Raw genomic sequence first — 26414 nt, 5'->3', positions numbered from 1 at the left:
AGAAATACTTTATTTATGCCAACAGCTGGGAAATGACTGTGTTTAAGCAGAAAATTAAATGGAAAATACAAAAAATGAAGATCTTCATAAATCAGAATATAATACAATAAGATTACCTGCATTCATTTTGTGTTTAATGTGTAACGAGGTATTATACTAAGTCAAAGGTCAAACTAGCTTAACCACAGAAAAGCTACAGGTTAAAATCAGGGCAGATTTCTCATCTAACTGTCAACAAAGAAATACCTGCTCTGCAACATTCTTTAAAGAAACAGATCCCACATTGTCTTTCTGCTTATGTTACTGGAAATTCACCTAATGTTTAACGACTTCCTGGGTTTTTTATCACGTGGCACAGAACTTCCAGAAAACTTCTCACAGTGAGAACTTTCAGAGCTGGAATCTTTCAGCGTGAGAAGATAAACAAAGAACTAAGATAAAAGGAGGCATGCAGTGTCACGTGTTAATGTGGACAAATTCAACAGCACACAAGCAGAAGTGGTTTTAGACCTGAACAGGTACTCAATGTTTCCCTGAAACCACACAACCACTCATGGAACTGGTTACTCTTTCTCACCACAGCTTAATTCATGGACAACTCTTATATTTACAATGAATACAAACATTTAATATTACACAAGCTCTTAAAACTGAGTTGATATCTGCAGCATATTTGTCATTTGCAGCAGGCTCCATAAGACGCCGTTCACTATAAAACAGTGAGGAATCACAGGCTGCTGAGCTGGTGGATCCTCTGCGCTCTATTCCTAAAATGATGATAGATGGAGTTACTTCTCCTGCTGTTTATTAGAAAATCACAGTGTTTGCTCTTTATTCTGTTTCTAAAAATCTCACCTTATGCGATCGACACAGTTCATCACCCATCTCAGAGCTGGATTGGCGCATGCTTTCCCCTTCTTTGTGTAGAAACTACATTAAAACAAAGCAATATGTTAATATTTATACACCCACAGTAAACACTAATGTTGTGTCAAGTTTTTTTTTTTTTAATTTTTAAAGCAGTTTGTTAAAGTAATTGTAATGATGCTCACATGATGGCATTGATGGGACACATCTCTGTGACAGTCTGGACTGAGTACCCCTCGATGGCTGAACATGGTAATCTGCCTATCATGTACCTTCGACAGCAGTAACGATAAGCTGTGAAAGAAGGAAAGAAAACGTGTTAAATTAAAATATGTGTATGCTTATGTGTAAATGTGATTAAACAGACAAAAAATCAAAGAAAATAAGGCAAGAAGGAAACAAATACAAACCTGCTGATGTGTTTGCAGTCAGACAAACGGTAAGTGCGATCACCACCACAGCTCGGATTGGCAGCATGTCTTCTTCGTTTGTGTTGGCAGCAGTGACTCTGATGATGAAACTGTCTCGCCTTTTCAGGTGGAGTCAGAGAGGTTGTGCTGGTAAACCTGCTAATCACAGCAGCCTCATGTATACCTCAGCTCTAAACGCATCAAGACATGTGACATCATCACAAAAAGTCCCAGCATTTTCCCGAGTTAAAGATAAAAAAAGAGGAAGCGGTGGAACAGGTGGAGCAGGTGGGAGTGGCTATAAATACAAACTACACTGTGTTAGTGTCAGCATACCTTTGTTTTGACTTTAGTAAGTATGCAAATATGTGTGCACATGTTTATTTCACAGATGATATCAGTAAAAAACAAACATTCATGATGACATATTTCCAAGCAGGTGAGGAAAAGATGGTGTTCTTGTTCCAGCAAAATTATTAAATGTTAAAAATTTAATATCAGTGCAAAAAAAGTGTTCTGTCTAACGGTTCTATATGCATGTATATCTACGATCATTTTTAGTTTTTTTCATTTCTATGTTTCAAACGTCTGTCCAGAAAAAGAATCCAAACTTTAAAATGATGAATGAATAAACAAAGCAACATATTATAAAGCTTAACACGCAGTATTTGGGAGGATGATGACTGGCATACCACTGGGACCACCATCACCTTCACCCTCCACATCTTCTCGAGCTCTTCTCTGAGCCCTTGGTATTTCTCGAGCTTCTCGTGTTCCTTCTTCCTGATATTGCTGTCATTTGGAACCGCTACATCGATCACTACGGCCGTCTTCTTCTGTTTGTCACCACCACTATGTCCGGTTGGTTAGCCACCACCATTTTGTCCGTCTGTATCTGGAAGTCCCACAGGATCTTAGCTCGGTCGTTGTCCATCACCCTTGGGGGCATCTCCCATTTTGACCTCGGGACTTCCAGGTTCTATCTATCTATCTATACATACACACAATTATAAATTTATATAAATGTTAAAGATATATATATATATGCATACAAATATTGGGTCACATGTTAGGTTAACACTCCCTGACAAGACAAAAACTCCTGCAAAGCCAGCTCCTGCAACATGGGAAGTTTTATAAGGAGTGTCTTTGCGACTTACCAGGCAGTTAAAACAATTAAAACATAAAAGAGGCAAAAATAAAACTAATACAGTGTGAGACATTCAGAAGCACATGGGGATAAAGTGTTTAAAGAGGATAAATTATCAACTAATGCAAAATTACAAATAAAAATGAAAATCTGTGGAGTTGGAGAGCTGGAAAAGGTCACGATGAACATGTAGCCGGTGTATCAGAGAAACTCAGGAGAGTTTTCGCCAAGCACAACATCCCAGTGTATTTCAGACCCAGCAACACACTCAGACAGAAACTGGTTCACCCGAAAGACAAAACTCCAAAACACAAACTTAACAATGTGGTGTATGCTGTACAGTGCAGCGAGGAATGCCCAGACCTCTACATTGGAAAGACCAAACAGCCACTTCACAAGCGCATGGCAGAACATAGAAGAGCCACCTCCACAGGACAAGACTCCGCAGTCCATCTGCATCTTAAGGATAAAGGACACTCTTTCGAGGATGCCAATGTTCACATTTTTTTTTTTTTTTTTGTCTTTTATTTCATTTATTTGCAACAATGGTAGTAACATAACTGTAAGAGCCTTTAAGATAACAAGTGCTGTGGAATAACACTTGTACCAGGACACACACACGCAAACAGCAAAAGGAACACAAGAAACAAAGATGGTAGATACAGACGAGCGATAATCATGTCGCGTCACACAACCCATCAAATCTAAGATCTCTCCGCTGTGCCATATCAACTAACAGACAAACTAATGAAGAGGAAAACAAATGCCAAGAAATTCAAGTTGAGTGTTGAATGTGAAGATTTAAAGAAACAAAATCTTGCAGAACAGTAATTAGTGGTAATTGATCCTGGCAGCTTTTGATTTTGGGGACTACACTGAAATCTTAGAGCCGTGTGATCTTATTTACATAAGATAAATAAGATGAAAAGTGCATTGGTGTGACATGCAGGTCACCCCAATTCTGCGGATTCTGAACATATATGAACAACACTTCCCAGCAAAGGTTCAATGTTTTAGAATCTGGCAACATTGCAACACCAGGTTAAAAAGTCCAGCTGTGGATGCTGTTAAAACAATACAACAGAGTCATGGTTTTACTCATCTCCATATCTGGTTTCACTGTAGACCCCTGGAGCAGAGGCAGATACCACCTCCCATCATCAACGACCTCTGGGGAAAATCTTCTCTACTGTAACGACCACATACTTGCAACTGTGCATAACTGCACTCTGACCTGCTGGTACACTTTTGCTGTCCCCGCAGACTGAGGCTCTTGACAGCCTGAAGTGAATACTAAGCTTCATATTTCAGTAAACCATTTCCTGCAGGCAGTAATACCACGTCTTTTTCTAGGAGATACTGTACAGCTCATTTTTCCACGAAACATCATATTGCAAACAAGCTGCTCTTCACACGGCATCTTCTTTACAACACTGCTTCAGGTTAGGTCCTTCAGGTAAGGTTTGCAGGCTTTCACATATGCACAGCTCTCCTGTCACAGCATGTCAGTAAGGTCGAGGTCTGAACTCTGACTGGATCATTGCAACACCTTGATTTTTTTCAACAGGTTTAACTGTTGGACAAATGGCCCACAGGTACCCAGGTCCTGTAACTGCAAAATCAACCCAAAGCATCACAGCTCCACATATGTGCTTGACAATTAGTACGAGTATTTTGTTTTCTTACACACAATTGCGTGTAAGGAGACAAAAGAGCAACTGTCCCTCAGATTGATTGTGTGAATACAGGATGTGATCAGGTGGTGTTGAATAGAATTTAAAATTAAAGCTGGACAGTGGTCTATAAAGATATGGGACATGTGGAAAAATGATATTTGTTAGATTTATCTTGCACAATTTTTGCAGGTAAGTGCATATTAAAGTTACATGTTCCTTGGAAACAACAGGCATGTGTGGGGGTTTGATCAATTATCACTCTTAAATAAACCAGGAGACACGTGTCTACACATCCTTACCTTTCCCTGTCGATAAACATCTGTCTTTCTCTCTGCACCTTCCCATCACCTCCTCCTCCTTCTTTTCCTCATCCACCCATCATCCTCTGTCCCAGTGCTTCTTTTTTTTTTTTTTTTTTTTTTTTTTTTTTTTTCTAAATGACATCAGAAACAGCAGTATGCGACATTACGTGATGGCAGAGCTTCAGTTCATCCTTTGTCATTTTTTTTTTTTTTTTTTTTTTTTAATAAATAGGACAGGGGGAATGAATGAGAGAAAGAGGGGGAGAGAAAGAAAGAAAACCAAAGGGGAGAAGAGACGGTGAGAAGGGGGGGGAAGAGAGAGAAGAAAAAAAAAGAACTCCTGGGTCACCTGTATGGAGAAAAAAAACAAACAAACAAAAAAAACAAACAGAGGAGACAGCAAACAACAAAGAGCAACATAATAATAGAGAAAACAATGTTCACATTTTGGACAGAGAGGACAGATGGTTTGAAAGAGGAGTGAAAGAAGCCATCTATGTCCACTGTGAGCGACCATCTTTGAACAGAGGCGGGGGTTTACGACACCAACTCTCTGCCATCTATAATCCAGTTTTGAGATCCCTTCCCAGACGCCTTAACGCCCACTCACACCCTGGGCCATCTGACCTCAGGAAATCACATGATAGGGTGGGGTTAGGTTTCACAATGAGCTCACCCAAAACCAGGCTGATTGTGACCCACACCCATTTTCACACCTTGGCTCATGTGATTAGTTAGAGGATAATCAGGGGGTCCCTTTGTCCCTGTTTGGGGGGAAACTCCCACTGGGTTTAAATCTGGGACTCTCCACCATTTGACCTTAGAACTGAAGAAGCTTCTCGGATGAGAGATGAAACGTCTTCAAGCAACTCAAAGAAGTCCAGATGCTTTTCTTTGCAAGCTCCTTAGACTAGAGGTAGTAAACTATATTGCAGTTAATATATCTGATCAAACAAATACATAAATACATACAATGAAAAACTACTAGGAAAAAAAAGATAAGCATTTAAAACTATTACAAAGAAGTATAAAGCTAGAAGGCAACAAACAAAATGTCAAAACAGTTAAAGGAATAAAGAGACAGAAAAATCAAGGAGCCAAAGATTCAGGGACCACAATGAGATTTAAAAATAAAATTAATTAAATCAATTATACACAAAATGACCAGAAAAGACAACAAACTGCCATAAGAAACCATAAATTGGGTGATAAGAAGCCAGAAAATTGGAATAATAATATAGAAACATTTCCCAATAAAGCGATTATGAAACTGTAAATAATGATCAAGCAAAATGTGAAGTGACCATAAGAGCATAAGACATGCTGAACAGCCACGGTGTGTAGTGCAGAGTACCCGCAGTGGGTGGCAGTGCACAGCAGCACATGAAGGACTCGCCACATGACCGCTGTGCATCCATGCCATCTAAAAATCACTTTCACTCGCGTACCGATGTGGCCTAAAGCTACATTTGATTATCAAAGTGTTGTATAGCTGCTCAGAAAGTATTGCAGATGTTTCCAGGTAACAGGCCACATATAATAATGTTTCCGCTGCAGATGTAAGGTAAGATTCATATTAGCATCATAATATGGTAATACTATCCTAATACGTTAAAACATTAACCCATATTACCTTATTCTTATGAGGTTACAACCACTTTAAAGTCAGTAAATAAAAATTCAAATGCACAGTTCTTACAATTTTATTGCTAGCAGTTTATCATATTGTCCTCGATATACTGCTGTACTAACTGGCATTGTTTTATTGGCATATGTTGTTTCTACATTTCCCACTATTCCCATTTTCTGGCCTCTTATCACCCAATTAGTCTAATATTGGTTTTTGTCAAACAATTGTGATTCATGATATGACCTTGATATTACTTTAGTAATTAGTAATAACGTCCTCTTTCTGTGTTATTACTGGGCTCCTTCCACCTCATTACCCCCACTATTGCATCATTATTACCAGCCTGTAGTAAAAAGTGCAACTAAACACCATCATCAGAGCTGATGACATCTTGTCTGCACAGAAATACCTGTTCTGATACATGCTTTAAATAAACAGCCTGTGACTTCCTCCTGCTGATGTCACAGGACTTTCATCTGCTATTGTTTAACAATTAGATTGCAGCACAGAACTTCCAAGCTGGAATTTTTCACTGTTACAAACTAGGGAACAAAATAAAAGGAGGAATGCAGCGCCACGTGTTAAATGTGAAAAAAACTCAACAGCACATAACGGGTAATAGTTTAGACTCATTTTATTTAAATGTATGTATAAAATCACAAAAACATATTCATAAATTACGCTTTTTTGCCACAACACTAGATGCAAAAACCAAAATCTGATATTTACAATGTATAAATTAATATTATACAAGCTCTTAGTTTGTTTTCTGTAGCTGGCGTCAGTGGTCTGTTTAAAAACCTCAGATGATCTTCTACATCTGCAGCTGTGAGCTGCGCTGGTGGATCCTCTGCGCTTTTTTCCTAAAATGATGATAGATGGAGTTACTTCTCTTGCTGTTTATTAGAAAATCAGAACACTTGCTCTTTATTCTGTTTCTAAAAATCTCACCTTATACGATTGATAGCGTCAATCACCCACTTCAGAGCTGGATTGGCGCATGCTTTCCCCTTCTTTGTGTGGAAACTACATTAAAATAAAGCAATATGTTGATATTTGCACACCCACAGTAAACACAAATTTCTTTCAAGCAGTTTGTTAAAGTAATTGTAATGATGCTCACATGATGGCATTGATGGGACACATCTCTGTGTCAGTCTGGACTGAGTACCCCTTGATGGCTGAATATGGTAATTTGCCTCTCATGTACCCTCGACAGCAGTGAGGATAAGCTGTGAAAGAAGGAAAGACCATTTGTTCATATAACAGAGGACAAAAAATAGTGCTTATGTGTAAATGTGATTAAACAGAAAAAAATTAAAGAAAATAAGACAAGAAGGAAAGAAATACGAACCTGCTGATGTGTTTGCAGTCAGACAAACAGTAAGTGCGATCACCACCACAGCTCGGATTGGCAGCATGTCTTCTTCGTTTGTGTTGGCAGCAGTGACTCTGATGATGAAACTGTCTCGCCTTTTCAGGTGGAGTCAGAGAGGTTGTGCTGGTGATGTGCTGATCACAGCAGCCTCATTTATACCTCAGCTCTTAGCGAACTAGAAAAATCCCAGCATTGAAAGTTAAAAATAAAAACAAAACAAAACAGGTGGAACATGTGGGAGGGACCTATAAATACACATGGATCCATGGATCTGCAGGCTTCTGAAATTGCACTGATTATGGAATGTTGTGATATTTATAGACCAAATATGTGCAGATGCTTACTATTTCACTGATAATATTAGTTTAAAAAAATTCCAGGTATGATTAAATGTCTGTTTCAAAACTATTTAAAGATTAAGTAGGCGAGATCACATTTTCCTTCTTATTCCAGGAAAATGACCGCAGATCCAGCAGCAACAAGCCATACAGGACCTGATGTAAAGTACTCAATAAAAGACAAGCTTATGAAAAGCTCAAGTATGCCTGGGTAAATATACACTAATTTAAAGTTTTTGACTTAAAAGTAACAAACTATATTAAACTCAATATATCTGATTTCATTTTTAGTCTTGCTGAAAACTTTTTAGTTGCATTTTTAAGAACAACACTAAACTACTGAGTTTTACATCAGCAAAGACAAAATTCTGATAAGTAAATGAGACTAAAGGACACAGTTTCTTAATAGTAAAAGTAATACTGACCCTCCAACCATCCAACCCATCATCAAACCAAACAGCTAACAATCCAGCCAGCCAAGCATGTGATAATTCATTCATAGAATGATTGGGATGCATTTCCAGTTCACTTTTTACCTGCAAAGATTATGGCTTTAACCAAACTAGTGTGGTTTACCTATTCAGAAGAAACAGTGTTTCAGCTAACCTTCTGCTGTGTCCTCTTCATTTTATTTATTCTACATTAAATAAATGTAGTTTTATCAGCTAAATGTTTGTAAAGGAAGGCTCCATGTGTTGCCACGGTGCAGTGGTTAGTACAGCAGCCAAACAGATGAAAAGTCCCAGGTCGCCAGCTGGGAGCAATACAAGCCAAGCCTCTGAGAATGGGGAAATACATACCACTGAAGCTACAAGTTTATTTTCAACCACACAGGAATATTGGAATTAGATGAACAAGAAAGTCCAGGTTGCTAGAATTCTTGACTAAATGAGGAGCTCTTTTTAAAGTCAGCAACAAAAGTCAAAAGCTGAGAATTTTCAGAAAGGCATTGCATCATGTTGTTCTGATATATCTTAAGGTTTGCCAATGTTTTCTTTTTTAGAGTGAAAAGCAAATCTTTTAATTTTGTGCATAAAGTTGACCTAGTAAATCTTTAGAAAAATGTTTGCACTGCCACAGTTTTTTCATTACTTTATTTTTGAGCCGGGTGTGTGTAATAGTGAACTTATAATGCATAGAATCCCTGCAGTGTGTCCCCTCAGTGTACCAGCAGCCCCACTTGATCATATCCACGTCACTGTGTTGTGATAAAGTGAGTAATTGTTAAAAAGTCAAACAGGATATCAGATGAAGCATGATTACCTTCTAAAAATGAATGTTATTCACATAATTTTGTGGTGCAATGTTAAATAATATTATTAAAGTGTAAAGCAACAATGTTAAAGTACTTGAGGGAGGAAATTTGCCCAAATTGAAACCGAGCTCCCTCGGCACACAGCTGCAGCAGCTTTCCTTTCTCCAAGTTTCATGAGTACATAATGTAGCTAGTCTGTGTTTTTAAATATAATGCAAAAGTGAAATGTACAGGAATGCAGCAAAGATGGTCACAGGAAGCTGAACCAGCCAAGCAGAGTGTGTAGGTGCAGCTCTGTCTGAGGACCTGGACTTCCCCTATTGTAGACTCCTCCCTGTTCTCTGGCAGCTCTGTGGTTCTGGCAGGGCCGCCGGAAAATTTCACCTGTCTTTGCCCGCAGGTAGGACTGTGGAAATGTCTCAGCAACTTCCTTGTTGGTTATCTGCCATTAATCAGGTGTTGTTGTCAAGGTCATGTGAATTAACATTTTCTGTTCGAAAGTACAGACAAGTTTTTTTTATGGTTTTTAAAGTTGAATGGGGTAAAGTTGAATGGCTTATATTGTTAAGCACTTTGTGCAGCATCGGCTGTTTGAAATGTGCTATATAAATAAATTTGACCTTGACCTTGACCTATTAACACTAAAGTGGACAGAAAACAGGCAGTTATGCATTTTGCAGCTCTTATTTAAGCCTTCTAAGCCTTCCACTTCATCATAGCTGATGAAATACCTGCTCTACTACATGCTTTACATAAGCAGCTCCCACAACTTCCTCCTTTGAGAAGTTTCGTCAGTTATTGTTTAGCTGTTTTCTAGGTTTCATGTTATGACACAAATGTCTAGAGCTGGAACTCTGGAAAGATTAAAGGAGGAATGCAGTGTCACGTGTTTAGTGTGAAAAAATTCAACAGCGCATACGTGCTAATAGTTTTAGACCCACAAGAGGTACTCATTTTATTTCAATGTATGTATAAAACCACAAAAACAATTGCATAAATTACTCTTATTTAACACAACAGTACATGCACAAAACCAAAATGTTACAATTACAAAGTATAAATTAATATTATAGACCTCTTAAAACTGAGCTAATATGTCCATTGTATGACAACATCTTTCTTATTTACAGCAGGCTCCACATGATGGAGTTCACTGGACTATAAAACAGTTGCTGGATGCAAAGATCTCATAAAAAACTTGGTTTTCTGTAGCTGGCATCAGTGGTCTCTTTAAAAAGCTCCAATGATCTTCTATTTCTGCAGCTGTGAGCTGCGCTGGTGGATCTTCTGCGCTTTTTTCCTAAAATGATGATAGATGGAGTTACTTCTCTTGCTGTTTATTAGAAAATCAAAACATTTGCTCTTTATTCTGTTTCTAAAGATCTCACCTTATGCGATCAATAGCGTCAATCACCCACTTCAGAGCTGGATTGGCGCATGCTTTCCCCTTCTTTGTGTGGAAACTACATTAAAATAAAACGATATGTTGATATTTGCACACCCACAGTGAACACTAGTTTCTTTAAAGCAGTTTGTTAAAGTAATTGTAATGATGCTCACATGATGGCATTGATGGGACACATCTCTGTGACAGTCTGGACTGAGTACCCCTTGATGGCTGAATATGGTAATTTGCCTCTCATGTACCTTCGACAGCAGTCAGGATAAGCTGTGAAAGAAGGAAAGACAATTTGTGACTAAACAAGAAACAAATCATAGAAAGGCAAGAAAGGACAAGAAAGCAACAAATACGAACCTGCTGATGTGTTTGCAGTCAGACAAACAGTAAGTGCGATCACCACCACAGCTCGGATTGGCAGCATGTCTTCTTCGTTTGTGTTGGCAGCAGTGACTCTGACGATGAAACTGTCTCGCCTTTTCAGGTGGAGTCAGAGAGGTTGTGCTGGTAAAACTGTTAATCTCAGCAGCCTCATTTATACCTCAGCTCTAAGCGCATCAAGACATGTGACATCATCACAAAAAGTCCCAGCAGAGGCACAAGTAGGAGGGGCGTATGAATCCACATGGATCCACACAACGGCAGTGTTTGGAAACATTTGTTTTGATTATGGAAATTTATGGAACAACTTTTATTTAACACTTTTCCAGTCTTACAGTGTTTATGCACATACACACACCTGTCACAAAAAGGTAGTGTGATTACTTATTAACTGTGTAAAAACGTGTAACTTTTGGGAGGAATTGATTTCAAACCAGCTCAGTAGGAAGCAAGGAATTATAATTATGGGCAATTTAAAAGAAAAACATTGCATCATACATGTTAATTGTTGCATTAACACACCCTGACCGGACAAAGACTCCTGTAGAGGCAGCAGTGCAATGTGGGAAATTTTATAAGGCGTTGCTCCTTTTTGTGACTCTCAGCATTGACATCACAAAAGCGTCATTCTTAAATTAGGGAAATGTCACTGGTTTAAACATAGCTACAACCATTGATTTTTACTGGTCATAATCCAAAAGGCTGAGACAAAAATTCAATTATAAACCTGTCACTATTTTATTACCCAAGTGTGATATTTTATATATGGTATTTGTATTCAAATATCAGAATCAGAATCAGAATCAGAATACTTTATTGATCCCTGGGGGAAATTATTTTTTGTTACAGTGCTCCATTTTAAACCAACATTAAGACAAGACAGACAATACGCTAACTAAGAATAGTACAATATATACATATATATACATACATACATACATAAGTCACTCAAGGACATACATACAAGGACACATTAGTGTCTGTTTTAATAAAACAAACAATGTGGTGTAAGATGTATCAGTGTTTCGCATATTTGTTCATAAAAAGAACATCTTTGTTTCTCCTTTGTGGTGTTTCCATCTTTATCTTTTGTTAGGAAAAAGAAGAAGGAACACGCTTGGGTTGCTCAGCCTCTGCTAAATACAACTGGAGAGCAAACAGAAGTATAGCCGAACTGTTTCATTCAAAGACACTGGAAGTATAAACTATTACACTTCCCACTGTTGCATATGTATTTTATTTATTCCCACTTAGATGGGAATGTGATTTGTGAGCCTTAACTGTGTTTAATGTTAAATTAAACAGTTACATTGTGTGGGAGTATGTGCTTAAGTTTCCTTTCAGCATATTTTTGAGCATTCAGTACCTTTGAGGTTTTACTGAAGAATATTCTGGACTTGACATTGTATTTTTCGCTGTTTTGGATTGTTGCAAAAAAAAAAAAAGTACATTGATCAAGTAAAAGGATGTAACTCATCATTAGTAACTCATCAGTAACTCACCCCCGACCCAGAGTGGTAATTCCACCCTTTTCTGGCTGATGACTATGACCTCAGACTTGGAGGTGCTGATGAACCACATCATCTGCAAAAAGCAGATACGAGATTCTGAGAACAAAGTGGAAGCCTTTTGCCACTTGACTACTGCTATAAATTCTGTCCATAAAATTTATGATCAGAATCAGCCCTGATGGAGTCCAACACCCACCAGCAAACTTATTTGTCGGCTATGCAGACCAAGGTCTTGCAATAGAAGTATAAGGACTGATCGGCTCTTAGATGCCCCATACTCCCAGAGCAACTCCCACAGGACACTCTGTGGACACGGTCAAATGTGCTTTTGAGACTGAGATCACTACAATCACTCTAGATCTCTAATATTTATTCTATTCTTTATCATTGTATCATCATAAATACAAAAGATAATAAAAACTAAACTGAAACTAGCAAACCCACTCTGTCTGTGTGAGTGGGTTTGCTTCAGGCTTATCTTTTCCTGTGTTATGACAGATTTTTCTTACCATTGTGTAATTAACTGTTATTTCATATCTGCTACAGGTAGATTTTCTGAATGAGCCTTGCTTTCAAGCAAGGAAAGAGTTTTCATTGGTGGAGATTTGATAGACCAGTGTCCATAAAATTTTATGCTTTTTCCACATCAATGATGTCATCCTGGGCTATGGAACATATGTGTTTTCTATGTGCAGCCAAAAAGAAGAAGAAGAAGAAATAACTGTCTTATAGCAGCCGATTAAACAGAAAATACAAAAAGGTTTACACCGTAGTAATTCAAAATCTGGCACAACTAGGGGATTAAATATAAAATGAATGCCGGTATTGTAACCCACACGGGAACAAAAGTATAGATGCACGCCTATTAAATGTTTTGGTAGCCTACACCAGGGGTGTCCAACTCCAGGCCTCAAGAGCCGGTGTCCTGCAGGTTTCAGATGTGTCCTTGATCCAACACGGTAGATTTAAATGGCTAAACTGGGGAACCCAAGTCTTGTTTTTTAAAGTTAACAAAAATGTGTGCTGTACAATCCTTCCAGTAGAATTCAAATTGTGACTGTAATACCTGTTAAATAGAGAATTAAGAGTAAAGGAGGAAGGATACATCATTCAAACAGCACAACACAAAATGCATTTATAAAGATTTTCTCTTACACGCGCGCTGATACTGCATTGTTTACACCAGCAAACCAAAAGAGTCGCTGGCTGCTGGCGGCAAAGCTCACACAGAAAACAACATGACCCACAACACGATAACCAATATGTGTGCAACAGGTTGTATAAAAATGTAAGCGCACGTGTCAGCTGACATTCTAGAAACTAAACGATCATCTACAATTATCCCAACTCACTTGTCTTCATGGTGGGACTGTTTAACCTTTAAGAAAACATCATATCATGTTAACTGTAAACACAGAGAAAAATTTGCAAAGTAGAAAGTAATTTACGCTGTCACAATAAAAAGTGTGGTTTAAAAAACCACAACGAAACCTCCACAGCGAAAACCCAGCAAAAAAAGCATTTCCTTCTGAATTATAATGGACTAAACTGCAGTAAAATACAGGAACTTTAAATGTGTACATGAGCTTATATTTGGGTATTTTTTTGAAAGAACTTTAAAAAGACACATGTTAGCACAAGGTTTTTAAGGTGTTGTTCCTCTTTGTGAATCTCAACATGCACTTAAAATGTAAGATACCTAAAAATAACTAATACAGTGTGTGACATTTAGAAGCACATGGGGATAAGTGTTTGAAGAGGATCAGGTATTTCACCGAAGACCTTCGTGCTCTTGCTGAATGTGGGCGCTACACGTGGGTTGCTTTGAGGTTATACGAAGGTTTTAGGTCAAAGGGGCTTATTTTATACCGAAGACCGATGCAACAAAGGAAAAGCTGTGCATTTGAACCACTGAAATAGGTCACGATCCACGGACTATAAATGCAATTGCTTACTATAAACTTTCCACCAAAACCATCTCATGTCTTGGTTACATATTTCTCATTTCTGGTTATTACACATAAACTACCACAAGTGGCAAGCGGCTCTAGCTTGATACAGAAGAGGAAGTCCACACAAGTGTATTAGGTGTTGACTGACAAAAGACAAAGACAGAAAAGTCAGTAAATCAGTGCATTTCTGCGTGAGTGAGCAAAGAGTCTGTATCCATCAGGTCAGGCGTCTACCCATTATAACAGCCAAGGCTGTCATGGTCCTCCCGTGCATCGCTGCCATTCTCTCTCTCCTTCTTTATCACTATGAGTGTGTGGATGTGTTTGTGCGTGTGTGCCTAACCATGCTTTGTCTTGCAAGGGTTTGATCCTTCCAGAATTCCCACCTTCCACTCGGGGACACCTGACACAATCAAGCTCACCTGTTTGTCATGTGCTGATCAACCTGCCACTACTTATACTGGGAGAGATCCTTTAGTCTGCGTCTGAGTGTTGAATTAACCATGTTATTGAAACCTGCTCCAGTCTGCAACTCTGCCGCTTGTGTTCCTCTACGATTATTCACCTGTCCCTCTCTTCTGTGGAGAAGTTATCCTGCTGAGAGAAATCTGTGCGAGAGCGAGGGGTGGAGAAAAATTTGTTCCTCTTCACGTGCGATTGGAGCTCAGACCTCATTAATGGATTTTCCTCTACAAAGGACCTTGTAAATCGAGACTGTATGATTCGCGTTCATGAGCACTGCAAATAAACTCATTCAATTATGACAAAGTAACGTGATGGTTACACAAAGTAACACATTATTTGAGTTTGCTTTCATAGGTTATTAACATGGAGAGAAAACAGGGAGTTATGCATTCTGCAGCCCGGATTCCTGGTTATTGCATAGAAACTATCTCAGGTGTGTTTTTAAAAGACAGCAATTGACAGAATATTTACACAGTTACCTTCAAACACATGCTGGGGATGTAAGGTAAGTTTAATTTCATCGTCATAATATAATAAAACTTTTCTAATATATTAAAGCATCAACCAGTATTACCTTATTATTATGAGGTTACTACCACTTTAAATTTAGTATATAAAAATGTACATGCATAGTTATCACTATTTGATTCCTAGCAGTTATATATTCTTATTAATATATTACACTATATATTATAATATTTCTGATTTGCATTGCTTCACAGACATTATTACATCCAGTTTATGACCCCATATAACCCAATTAAATAAACTGCAATTTAATGTTATGCAGTTCAAACCATTATTGCTGTATTACTTAATTATTACATGAATGTTACTTTAATAATTAAGTGGTAGCTAATGACACCATGTCAACAGAAATACCGGTTCCTTCTTCAGCTCCCATGACTTCCTCCTGCTCATGTCACAGGACTCTCACCTGTCATTGTTTAACTATTAGCAGCACAGAACTTCCAAAGCTGGATGTTTTCACCACAGAAAACAACAGCACACAAGCAGATCGGGCACATGTGCTCGTTTTATTTCAGCATTTATATGAAACTATAAAATCCTATCTTACATTTACAAAGAATATAAAATTAAAATATTACACAAGCTTTTAAAACTGAGCTGATATTGCTGTTGTTTAACAACATATTTGTCATTTGCAGCAGGTTCCACGAGACGGACGTCAGTGGAAGATAAAAGAGTGAAGTGTTTCTTTAGCTGGCATCCACCGTGCGCGTAAAAAGCTCAGATGGTCTTCTTTTTCCGCCCCTGTGAGCTGTGCTGGTGGATTTTCAGTGCTTTATTCCTAAAACGATGATAGACGGAGTTACTTCTCTTGCTGTTTATTAGAAAATCAGAACACTTGCTCTTTATTCTGCTTCAAAAAATCTCACCTTATATGATCGACAGCGTCAATCACCCACTTCAGAGCTGGATTGGCGCATGCTTTCCCCTTCTTTGTGTGGAAACTACATTAAAATAAAGCAATATGTAAATATTTTTACACCCACAGTAAACACTAATTTCGTCTCAAGTATTTTTTGATCTTTAAAGCAGTTTGTTAAAATAATTTTAAAGATGCTCACATGATGGCATTGATGGGACACAACTCTGTGTCAGTCTGGACTGAGTACCCCTTGATGATGGAGTCCTGTAACCTGCCTATCATGTACCTTCGACAGCAGTGACGATAAGCTGGGAAGAGTAAAATATAATATCTGTATCTGCCAGATCCCAGTAGTGGCAATGCTGATGTGTAAGCGTATGTGATTAAGGGAGAAAAGACAAAGAAACAAAAGAAACAAAGACAAGTACATACCAGCAAATGTGCTTGCAGGCAGACAAACAGTAAGTGCGATCACCACCACAGCTTTAATTGGCAGCATGTCTTCTGTGTTTGTGGTGGCAGCAGTGATGATGAAGCTATCTCACTGTATCTGGTGGCTCTTCAGGTTGAGTCAGTGAGGCTGTGCTGGTAATGTGCTGATCAAGCAGCTTCATAAATACTTCAGCTCAGCCCAGAGCAGAAGAAGCTACATCATGAAAAAATCCTGCCACTTTCCCCAGTGAAACAAAGAGGAACTGCTTGGATCATTGTTGGATCAAAACAATGGTAGCGTTTGCAATCATTGGTATGATTATGGAATGACAGCATTGTTCAAATTTTACAGTAAAGTTCAGAAAATCTCCTGTGTAACTGTTTTTAACTGTTTTTCTATTTCTGTGTTCTGTATATCATCATATTGGTGTGTTTGTACTGTACAGCACTGATGTTATTATGTTTGAGCAATTCAGTTTAAGTGAATAGTCCATTTTTTTCAAGGCTATTTCTACTCAACGTTCATCCTATGAAGCGTTCCTCATGTTCTAAAAGATCAAATCCAGAGTACTTGTTGGTCTGACCCGAGTCAAACTTAAGTTGGCATAAAAAAATCCTCTGTTTATGGCCTCTCTCGACATAAACAGATGTGTCCAAATTTTAATTATGGCTTCAAAACATGCCATGTTTCTGTGATAACAGGCCATCAGGAGACATAAAATGATAAAAAGAATGTGGGATTATAGATGTGAGCAGATTCTTCAGTGGAGAGAAAAGCAAAGCGGAGAAAATGAGAGATACCGATTTAATTGTACCGCTTCCTCTGACTGATAGGGGACTGCGGCAGGTGTTTTTAACGGGTCTTTTTGTTTTGATCTGTGATACTAACGACATTAACGGTGTCTGCTTTCGACTCAGTCTGCTCTTTTACTTGTTGGATGAATGTGTAAAACGCTTGACTATGGCATCATAAGACTTTAAAAAATACAGAAATAACAGAAATAACATTGTCTGCATATCAATAAGAGAGAGTTTGGGGTTTTGTTTGTTTGGGGATTTTTTGGCACTTTGTTTCCATTTTTTGAGACTGTGTGACTGTCAGTCCATGTATTTCTTATTATATCTATCTTATTTTATCATGATAAATAGAGAGCATAATAAAATATATCATCTGTAATATGCCCTTATCTCATATCTGCTACATGTAGATTGCTTTTTTCTGAGTGAACCTTGCTTCCAAGCAAGGAAAGTTTGTTTTTTTTATTTGGCGGAGACGTGATGGATGAATGCCCATCGAATTCTGTGCTTTTATATCGACTTAGACTATGGGAAATTTGTGTAAATTACTTTAAAAATGTCCATTTGTGGTGCCGTGTGGCCAAAAAAATGTGGATGCCTTGTTTAAACATTTAAATCACCGCATTTACAATAAGTTAGAATTCTGCATTCTCAGTTTGTGATAATGTAATTAGAATATGATGAGAAATACTTTCTTTATCACAAAAGTTGGGAAGCTACTGTGTTACAGCAGCTGATTAAATAGAAAAAATACAAAAAAGTGATGCAATCAAAGTGTGATGGAAAAAGGAGATTGAATAAATATATATACATATAGTCAAAGTTAAAATTATTTCTGGTGTACACAGCCTAACGATAAAAAATTAAACAGCACACAAGAACAAGTTGTTTTAGACTTGGAACAGGTACTCATTTTATTTGAATGATTAGATGAAACTACAAAACCATTAATAAAACAAATGACTCTTTTTATAAATTATTTTATAAACATATAAAAGCAAAAAATAAGATTTACAAAGACGATAAAGACATAATATGATACAAGCTCTTACAACTGAGCTGAGATATGCATTGCTGAACACCACATTCGCCATTTACAGCAGGCTCTTCAAGCTGGAGTTAACTGGATTTAAAAACAGTGATGCATTGCTGGTTGCTGGCTGCAGGCTGCAGAGCTCACATAGAAAACAGTCTGCTGTAGCTGGCATCCTTAAAAAGCTCAGACGATCCTCTATTTCTGCTACAGTGAGTTGTTCTGGTGGATCTTCTGCGCTTTATTCCTAAAATGATGATAGATGGAGTTACTTCTCTTGCTGTTTGTTTCAAATCAGAACATTTGTTCATTATTTTCTTTCTAAAAATCTCACCTTAAACGATCAACAGCGTCCATCACCCACTTCAGAGCTGGATTGGCGCATGCTTTCCCCTTCTTTGTGTGGAAACTGCATTAAAACAAAGCAATATGTAAATATTTATACACCCACGGTAATCATTGAAGCTGTCTTTAACCTTTAAAATGATTTTAGTGACGCTCACATGATGGCATCAATGGGACACATCTCCTTAATAGTCTGGACTGAGTACCCCTTAATTTCAAGATCTCGTAATCGGCCTGTCATATATCTTCGACAGCAGTAACGATAGCCTGTGAAAAAGGAAAGAAAATATATAATAATAAATAATAGTAATAAATAATTAAAATTAAAGATGAAAAACAGAAAGGCAGCAAGTACATACCGTCAGAACTGTTCGCAGTCAGACAAATAGTGAGTGCGATCACCATCGCCATGGCTTTGATTGTCACCATGTCTTTGTTTCAGTTGACAACAGTGATTCTGATGATAAAGTTGTCTCGCCTATCTTCAAGTGGAGTGAAAGGGGGTGCACTGTTGAGGAGCTTCATTTATACCTCAGCTCTGACCACATCAGTGGTGCTAGACTGTCACGAAAACCCCCCTAATTTTTTTTATTTATAGAACCCAAAATTCTGTCCAACCAAGAGTGGAAACGTTTAAATGGTAAAACCTTACATAAAACCACTACAAGGAAAAAAAACCCCTTCTAATTAAAAAGTACTTTCTATAAAATAAGCGATCAATTAAACTTGTTACAACTTTGCTTGTATTTAGGGTAGGGCACAATAATTATGCATCATATTATATATTGTATTTATACAAAGAAATTTGTAAAGTACAAAATTATTAAAACTGTCACGTAAAAAAGAGTGTGGTTAAAAAGTATTGCTCGCTGAACTGAATTGAAATAAAAGCAAAATACAGAAGCTTTTTGAAAAAGCTCTTTATATTATTCAGTGCTCATTGTGTCATATGTTGGCCAAATATAAACTAGAAGTTGTAATTATAGGAAAACTGAAAAGAGACATATTAGGTCACACATGTTAGACATGTGACCAGTGTGACCTGCATCAACACACCCTGATAAGACAGAGCCAGCCGTGCAACATGGGACGTTTTATAAAGCGTCATTCCTCTTTGTGACTCTTGACATAAACTTAAAAGAGACATAAAAATAATTATATATATATATTTATAGATAGATATAAAGTATGTGACATTTAGATACAAGTGGAGATAAGAGTTTAAAGAGGATGAAAGCTTCACTGAAGACCTCCGTGCTCTGACTTCACGTGGGCCGCTACAAGTGGGTTGCTTTGAGGTTGGATGTTCTTTTCTAGGTCAGAGGAACTTATTTTATACCCAAGACCCATGCAACAACGGTAAAGCTTTGCATCTGGAGCACTGAAATAGGTCATGATGCACTTATTGTAAGTGTAATTGCTTATCATGAAGTTTCCAACAAAACCACATCACCGAGTTCCTGCAGTTCGCAATCTCATAGTCAAACATCATTGAAAACTATATATCTATCTTTCTAATGCTTTTACTTTACTTATAATATTCTCAATAATGATATCGTTAGATAAGATATATTCATCACCCCCAAAAGAGGAGATTACTGCGTTACTTACAGAAGCCAAAACATTAAAAATAATATTATTAAAATTCAATAAAATAAATGTGATATCACAATAGAAAATGGATGGGGAAACTGAAATAAAAATCAATAAAACAAACTCATTTAAACAGAAAATACAGAAAAGTAAATATATTTTTGATTTTTCAAGACCATCTTAATTCAACAAAATTCGGTGAGAGAGTTTGCTGTCAGTGTAAATGTCCCTCCTGTTCCCCAGATGAAAGAGTCCCTCGAATAAGATAAGATGAGCTGAGATGAGACAACATAAGATAAGAAGAGATGAGACTGAGATGAGAAGAGAAGAGAAGAGATAACATAACGTAACATTACATAAGATGAGATGAGATAAGATAAACTGTTTAATTAAACAGAAAATACAGAAATGTGACAGCCATACAGAATTATACAGAATGGGACTTTGCTTTATTATTAAACTGTACAGCTAGCACTGTATCTTGTTGAATCCATTCCATGACAAATTAACGCACTTCTGAATGCAAAAGTGGATCCAAACCGGTACTACAAAAGAGAACAGTGCGATGTCTGTCACAGCAGGAGATGATCAAGTGTAACTAATGACATTGTTTGCTTTCTAACCATATTCGAGTAAGACATGGCAATACATCAACAGTAAAGACTTTGAAATTAGAAAACAAGCACTGAGAACTTTCAGTGAAGGTCAACAGCTAAGATGAAAACAGCTTGCGGTTATACTTGCAGATAGAAGCCCATGTCTTGTGCACATGGGCTTCTGATGTTATCTGTCTAGCAGTAACATCAACAGGATGTTTAGTACATCATGCTCCATCTTGTCGATTAGATTTAACTTATTTACAGTGATGACCTAGCTGGATATTGTACAGTAGACTAGCAAAATTACTTTAGAAATATTATGACAGAACATCTTCTAAAATTTGCAGCATTATTATTTTTTTTTTTTTGGGGGGGGGGGGGGGGGGGGGGTTGTATTGCATTGTTACATTACAAAGCCAACCGAATCACATCCTCTGCAAAAAAAAAAAAAAAATTGAGATCAGGAATGATCTTCGGCCTCTTCAACAGTTGCATAGGGAGTGAATGGTTTGTAGCAAAGGGCCACACACCACATACCACCGAAGCACACACAAACCGAACCACATGTAGTCTGGTTGGGCAAAACTCCCACGCACCTTCAAATATCTTTGGTAGGATAAAGAGTTGGTCCACTGTTGCACGACCAGGACGAAACCTGCATTGTTCCTCCTGTATCTGAAGTTCAACCACAGAGTCACTTTCTTTTTCAGTACCCTGGCATAGACCTTCCCAGGGAAACCGTGGAGTGTGACCCCTCTGTATTTTGAGCATACCTTCTAGTCCCCCTTCTTAAAGATGAGAACCAATCCAGTCTGCCAATCCAGAGGCACCGCCCCAGATCTCTATGCGATGTTGCAGAGGTGTATCAACTAACGGCCCTACAGTATCCAGAGCCTTCAGGAACTCAAGGCAAACCATGTCCACCCCAAGGGTCCTGCTACCAAAGAGATGTCTAACTGCCTCAGTGACCTCGCCAAACTCCAAGAAAATGGGGATGGAGGAGGGGACTTTTGTACCATGCAGTAGTGGAGTACAACATACAGTTCTGGCTACGTGATTAAATGTTTTAACACAAGTTGAATAACAAACATACAGGGCTGGACTGGGACAAAAAATCGACCCGGGCATTTTGACTAGAGACCGGCCCACCAGGTATTATAGGAAAAACCATAAAGCCTTTGAATGAAAACAAACGCTGTTGTCACAGTGATGTACAGTGTCTTGTTGGTATATATGCATCAGTCTAATAAACTTAAACCTACACCATCCTCCCTATTCTGGTATTCTAAACAGTACCCGAAAGTAGACTGCTTGGTGTTAACCTCCTGAACTGTCTACAACACATGGTGAAAACCTGAAATTAAGACAGAGAAGACTAGAGGTGAGACATGATCATTACTGATTACTGATGACAGATTTAGATATATTTTCATAAACCATTCATTTGCCACATCAATAAACAGCATGGCAGGGCAAAATATTTTTTCTAACATGGCAACCTTTAAAAAGTGAAAGGAGATAAAAAGACAGGTGAGAAAGAATAAAACTTAATTGACTTTTTGATGGCATTTTACACACAGTACTGATACAGTATCTAGAAAATGTGGGAAAATACTGGCATCATATACAGTACTTAGCTACTTCTGAAGAAATTATGATGGGACCCTAAAAAAAATGCTATGTACAATAATGGATTTCTATACATTTTACATCAGATGAAAACGTTTGTTGTAAGATTCAGATAATTATTTGGTAAAAGCGAGACATTTTAAATGAGAAAAAGAAAGAAAAGTATTTCCTTGTGCACACCTCTCCCTGTTAATGCCCTACCTGGGCCCCAGGCAAAACTTTGCTAGATCCACCCCTGTACAGTTACCAGTTGTCAGCTACATAAAAAGATGATACAGCCATCATTGGATGCGTATCAGACGGGAATGATCAGGAATACAGGGGGGTCATCAGTGACTTTGTTGGCTGGTGTGAGACCAATGTACTCCAAATCAACGCCAGCATGACAAAGGAGATGATCATAGACTTCAGGAGGAAGTCACCCCCTACAACACCGGTGAACATCCAAGGGAAAGACATTGAGATAGTGGACTCTTATAAGTACCTGGGTGTTCACCTCAACAATAAACTGGACTGGACTACAAATACAGACGTCCTGTATAAGAAGGGCCAGAGTCGACTCCACCTGCTGAGGAGACTGAGGTCCTTCGGAGTCTGCAGGACTCTGTTAGGGACATTCTATGACACTGTGGTAGCATCTGCCCTTTTCTATGCAGTGGCCTGCTGGGGGAGTGGATGCACGGACCGGGACAGGAGCAGGATTGACAAACTGGTGCGGAGGTCTAGCTCCGTGCTGGGATGTCCCCTGGAGTCTGTGGAGGTGGTTGGTGAGGGGAAGATGTTAGTAAAGCTGACATCCATCATGAACAACCCACATCACCCACTGCATGAGTATGTGAGGAGGAGCGCTTTCGCAGATCATTCATCCCAACAGCAGTTAGACTCTATAACTCCTCAATCACGATGTCATAAGTCACAGGACACTGTGAACATCCACGGTCACCACTTCATGCATAATGGACCTTCCATGTGTATGGACATGTGCAGGTATATATGTATGTATATGTATACATATGTATATTTAGTGTGTACATATGTGTGTGTACATGTCTACAAATAGGGATAGTAGTGGTACAATAGCTACATCAAGCTATATAGTTTATGTCTTCCATATTTCCAACCATATCCATAATCGCATACTGTGTGTGCTACCATTGTATATAGTGTATTATCTTACTTTTTTTCATCGATTGTACTTATTTGTATTTTTGTATTTCCTTCTGATATCTGTACCTGAGCTGAGGTGACTCAAAAATTTCCCCGTTGTGGGATCAATAAAGTCTTATCTTATCTTAGAAAAGGATCCTGGTGTTATTTGTCTCTCAGAAACAGTTCATAACTTCCCTTCAACTCATTCATGTCACCTAAAAGGTAAACCTGTTTCTCCATCACCTGTTCAGCTCTGATGATTCAGTAAGGACATCTCCTGGTTTCACCTTCATGTTTCCCTCTCACCAGATAACCAAACCGACATCATGACCAGCTTTTACAGGTGTGGCTCCAGCAAACATCAGCTGATACTAGAAATTAATATTAAATAAATTCAGCTTTGTGTCTTTTTCATTGTAGCTGAAGTCCGGGACAAATTGTGCTCCTTTTCAGCTCAACACCAAACGCATAATATTTTCTCTGAATACGAGAGGATTCCGTTTTTTACGGGACGTTTGATAACTCTAATAACTAACCTTTATAAATAAAATAAGATAAAACAAGTTCAACATCATTAACATCACAGCACCCGCCCAGCTGTATATAAACTCAGCCATGCTAGCTAGTAGGCAGTACTACTTATTGTAACTGACTGTAAAAAGTCAGCATAACGAAAATAAACTCCACCTAAACTTGGTTCATATCTGAGCCAGATAGACTGCAGGTCATAACTTCTTACCTGAAGATCAGTTCACCGCCTCGGGTCTCTGCTCCTCCTGCCTTTCCCTCATCCACCTGCCAGTGTGTTGCACCTGCTGACCTCCACCACTTGCTAATGTTACTGAATCTGTGGAAGCTCCGCAATAGCCACCACCAAACAACTGAGTTATTTTTACACATCTCCCAGCATCTGGCCAATCCACCACCTTTCATTGTTTATACCGTTACGGGAAAAAAAACGAAAAAACAAAACAAAACAAACCATTGGCCCATAAAAATGAAAAATCACCAGTCCAGCTATGCAAACATATGCTAATTATTATTACATAGCAACTTTTAAAAGATGTTACATGTTCATATTATTATTTTTAAACTCTTACTATCATGAAAGTAAACAATTTTGCATAATGTACACAGAGGAGGGGGTTTCGGTGGTTGAAAAAAAGACGAGTCACATTTCCCGTTTGACTCAGACAGGGTTTTCCACCTCCCTGACCTCTCGTGGGACATTTCCATCTCACACAGTATTTAAACTTCTCTGCCACAGCCGGTTACAATCATTTCATCACTGACTCCCTGGGAATCCTGATCAGAAAACTGATTCACTGCTGATTTACTGAGGATGGCAAAGTTCGCCGTGCGTGTCTCCGTACTGCTGGTGTTGCTGCTGGTGGCACTGGATGAAAGCAGTGAGTATGGCTTCAGCGATTATTCACTGAGACGTTATTATAATGTTTTTTGTCATATTGTCATGTAAAATGCTGTTTTCACTGAAATGTCTCATTCTTTCCTTCAAAGGTTCCAATAAATATTGCTGCACACGGTACCAGCAAAACCCTGTCTCAGTAAAAAGGCTGAAAAGCTACACAGTCCAAGATGACAACTGCAAACTCAAGGCAATAATGTAAGTGGGGAAAATATCGTAACTGCATCTAAAACACATAATCCACACTGACTGCCAGCTCTGCTGTGATACTAATGTCTGAACTTTTTTTAAACATCAGTTTCAAGACTGTGAAAAACAGACATATCTGTGCCAATCCTGAAGACGAGTGGGTGAAAATTGCTATTCAGTTACTGCCACGGTAAGATCAATTCCTTACCCTATCAGTAGCTATCAAACACAAGAAGAAGAAAAAAAAAAACCTGTTTCAAGATTATTCTTGTGTTTCTGATTTCTAATCCTTTCCTTTTTTTTTCTTTTTAAACAGAAAACACTGAGGACAACATTCACGGAGCTCACTTGAGTGCATCAGTTTACAGACTAGTTCTGTAAAAGTTAAATAGTATTGTATTTTATATTTTATGTTGTTTTTTATATTGTTTATACTTCATTTGTATAACATGATTCAAAGCTAATAAATACAGTATATTTTTTTTAAAAATATATCAATAATTGCATCCGTTGCTTTTTATTGACCTCATGAAAAAACATCACTATTCTGCATCACTATTTAGCAGTAAAGCTGACTGACACAGCATGAGTATGCGTTTACAGAAAAGAAAAGAAATCCATTTTACAAACAGAAGGGAGTATCAGAAAACAGTAAAAGGTTAAAAGTGAGAAACTAACTTTTTTAAAAAGCACTTGAGTACAGTAATGGAGTAAACATAAACAAGAATTTCAATTTATGAGATAGAAGTAAGACAGAGACTTAAAAGAATAAAAATGTGGAAGTAGGACGATACTAAAAGCAACAATAGATATAAATACAGCAAAAACTAATTACAAGAGACACAATAAAGATGCATAATACAACCAAAGTGTAAAGTACAAAAGGACCGCATTTCAAACAAATGTTAAAGAAAGCCAAAGGTTTGGTCACAAAGGGGTGCAGGATGACTAGTATAGACAAAAATGATGCCAGATGTCCTCATGAACTGTGTATGAAGGTAAAACAAAAATGTAAAATGACTAATGAGTGACGTGAGACAGACAGACAACCACAAGTAGGTGTCTTTCTCCTTCCTAGGAGTGTGGCACGTCCTGCATGCCCACAGCCAGGCAC

The 26414-nt window shown here is 38.1% G+C and overlaps 6 protein-coding genes across 6 annotated transcripts; 1 reads left to right on the top strand and 5 right to left on the bottom strand.

Moving 5' to 3' along the window:
• Positions 1 to 1461, bottom strand: LOC147308518 (C-C motif chemokine 20-like). The gene is made up of 4 exons (XM_086272163.1): positions 1278 to 1461; positions 1053 to 1161; positions 856 to 930; positions 1 to 767 (listed from the first exon to the last, which is right to left on the bottom strand). The coding sequence occupies exons 1-4, from the start codon at positions 1342 to 1344 to the stop codon at positions 728 to 730; spliced, it is 291 nt and encodes a 96-aa protein (XP_086128289.1). The 5' UTR covers positions 1345 to 1461; the 3' UTR covers positions 1 to 727.
• A 5388-nt stretch (positions 1462 to 6849) lies between these two features.
• LOC147308517 (C-C motif chemokine 20-like) lies at positions 6850 to 7536 on the bottom strand. The gene is made up of 4 exons (XM_086273288.1): positions 7390 to 7536; positions 7159 to 7267; positions 6987 to 7061; positions 6850 to 6898 (listed from the first exon to the last, which is right to left on the bottom strand). Exons 1-4 carry the CDS (start codon positions 7454 to 7456, stop codon positions 6850 to 6852), a joined length of 300 nt encoding a protein of 99 aa, XP_086129414.1. The 5' UTR covers positions 7457 to 7536.
• Positions 7537 to 10084: 2548 nt separating this feature from the next.
• LOC147308516 (C-C motif chemokine 20-like) lies at positions 10085 to 10886 on the bottom strand. The gene is made up of 4 exons (XM_086272255.1): positions 10763 to 10886; positions 10567 to 10675; positions 10395 to 10469; positions 10085 to 10306 (listed from the first exon to the last, which is right to left on the bottom strand). Exons 1-4 carry the CDS (start codon positions 10827 to 10829, stop codon positions 10258 to 10260), a joined length of 300 nt encoding a protein of 99 aa, XP_086128381.1. The 5' UTR covers positions 10830 to 10886; the 3' UTR covers positions 10085 to 10257.
• A 5079-nt stretch (positions 10887 to 15965) lies between these two features.
• Positions 15966 to 16606, bottom strand: LOC147308515 (C-C motif chemokine 20-like). The gene is made up of 4 exons (XM_086273287.1): positions 16540 to 16606; positions 16307 to 16415; positions 16115 to 16189; positions 15966 to 16026 (listed from the first exon to the last, which is right to left on the bottom strand). The coding sequence occupies exons 1-4, from the start codon at positions 16604 to 16606 to the stop codon at positions 15966 to 15968; spliced, it is 312 nt and encodes a 103-aa protein (XP_086129413.1).
• A 1643-nt stretch (positions 16607 to 18249) lies between these two features.
• Positions 18250 to 19204, bottom strand: LOC147308514 (C-C motif chemokine 20-like). Its single transcript, XM_086272187.1, has 4 exons — positions 19075 to 19204; positions 18874 to 18982; positions 18705 to 18779; positions 18250 to 18617 (listed from the first exon to the last, which is right to left on the bottom strand). The coding sequence occupies exons 1-4, from the start codon at positions 19142 to 19144 to the stop codon at positions 18578 to 18580; spliced, it is 294 nt and encodes a 97-aa protein (XP_086128313.1). The 5' UTR covers positions 19145 to 19204; the 3' UTR covers positions 18250 to 18577.
• Positions 19205 to 24969: 5765 nt separating this feature from the next.
• ccl20a.4 (chemokine (C-C motif) ligand 20a, duplicate 4) lies at positions 24970 to 25794 on the top strand. Its single transcript, XM_086270963.1, has 4 exons — positions 24970 to 25094; positions 25204 to 25309; positions 25410 to 25490; positions 25617 to 25794. Exons 1-4 carry the CDS (start codon positions 25028 to 25030, stop codon positions 25624 to 25626), a joined length of 264 nt encoding a protein of 87 aa, XP_086127089.1. The 5' UTR covers positions 24970 to 25027; the 3' UTR covers positions 25627 to 25794.
• Positions 25795 to 26414: the final 620 nt, after the last annotated feature.

This window comes from Aulonocara sp. 'chitande type north' Nkhata Bay, linkage group LG18, assembly GCF_057382095.1.
Source record: "Aulonocara sp. 'chitande type north' Nkhata Bay isolate Kocher_YH1m ecotype deep benthic linkage group LG18, A_spYH_male_GT1.1, whole genome shotgun sequence".
NCBI classification, from domain to species: domain Eukaryota; kingdom Metazoa; phylum Chordata; class Actinopteri; order Cichliformes; family Cichlidae; genus Aulonocara; species Aulonocara sp. 'chitande type north' Nkhata Bay.
This window is presented reverse-complemented; position numbering and strand designations above follow the sequence as displayed.

Excerpts from the sequence above, each read along its gene's own strand:
- LOC147308518 (XM_086272163.1), bottom strand. The coding sequence starts at position 1,344 with ATGCTGCCAATCCGAGCTGTGGTGGTGATCGCACTTACCGTTTGTCTG. Across the intron at positions 1,162-1,277 it reads GACTGCAAACACATCAGCAG|CTTATCGTTACTGCTGTCGA; the intron begins GTTTGTATTTGT and ends CTTCTTTCACAG. Across the intron at positions 931-1,052 it reads TGTCCCATCAATGCCATCAT|TTTCTACACAAAGAAGGGGA; the intron begins GTGAGCATCATT and ends GTTTTAATGTAG.
- LOC147308517 (XM_086273288.1), bottom strand. The coding sequence starts at position 7,456 with ATGCTGCCAATCCGAGCTGTGGTGGTGATCGCACTTACTGTTTGTCTG. Across the intron at positions 7,268-7,389 it reads GACTGCAAACACATCAGCAG|CTTATCCTCACTGCTGTCGA; the intron begins GTTCGTATTTCT and ends CTTCTTTCACAG. Across the intron at positions 7,062-7,158 it reads TGTCCCATCAATGCCATCAT|TTTCCACACAAAGAAGGGGA; the intron begins GTGAGCATCATT and ends ATTTTAATGTAG.
- LOC147308516 (XM_086272255.1), bottom strand. The coding sequence starts at position 10,829 with ATGCTGCCAATCCGAGCTGTGGTGGTGATCGCACTTACTGTTTGTCTG. Across the intron at positions 10,676-10,762 it reads GACTGCAAACACATCAGCAG|CTTATCCTGACTGCTGTCGA; the intron begins GTTCGTATTTGT and ends CTTCTTTCACAG. Across the intron at positions 10,307-10,394 it reads GACGCTATTGATCGCATAAG|GAAAAAAGCGCAGAAGATCC; the intron begins GTGAGATCTTTA and ends TCATCATTTTAG.
- LOC147308515 (XM_086273287.1), bottom strand. The coding sequence starts at position 16,606 with ATGCTGCCAATTAAAGCTGTGGTGGTGATCGCACTTACTGTTTGTCTG. Across the intron at positions 16,416-16,539 it reads GCCTGCAAGCACATTTGCTG|CTTATCGTCACTGCTGTCGA; the intron begins GTATGTACTTGT and ends TACTCTTCCCAG. Across the intron at positions 16,027-16,114 it reads GACGCTGTCGATCATATAAG|GAATAAAGCACTGAAAATCC; the intron begins GTGAGATTTTTT and ends TCATCGTTTTAG.
- LOC147308514 (XM_086272187.1), bottom strand. The coding sequence starts at position 19,144 with ATGGTGACAATCAAAGCCATGGCGATGGTGATCGCACTCACTATTTGT. Across the intron at positions 18,983-19,074 it reads GACTGCGAACAGTTCTGACG|GCTATCGTTACTGCTGTCGA; the intron begins GTATGTACTTGC and ends CCTTTTTCACAG. Across the intron at positions 18,618-18,704 it reads GACGCTGTTGATCGTTTAAG|GAATAAAGCGCAGAAGATCC; the intron begins GTGAGATTTTTA and ends TCATCATTTTAG.
- ccl20a.4 (XM_086270963.1), top strand. The coding sequence starts at position 25,028 with ATGGCAAAGTTCGCCGTGCGTGTCTCCGTACTGCTGGTGTTGCTGCTG. Across the intron at positions 25,095-25,203 it reads GGTGGCACTGGATGAAAGCA|GTTCCAATAAATATTGCTGC; the intron begins GTGAGTATGGCT and ends TTTCCTTCAAAG. Across the intron at positions 25,310-25,409 it reads TGCAAACTCAAGGCAATAAT|TTTCAAGACTGTGAAAAACA; the intron begins GTAAGTGGGGAA and ends TTTAAACATCAG.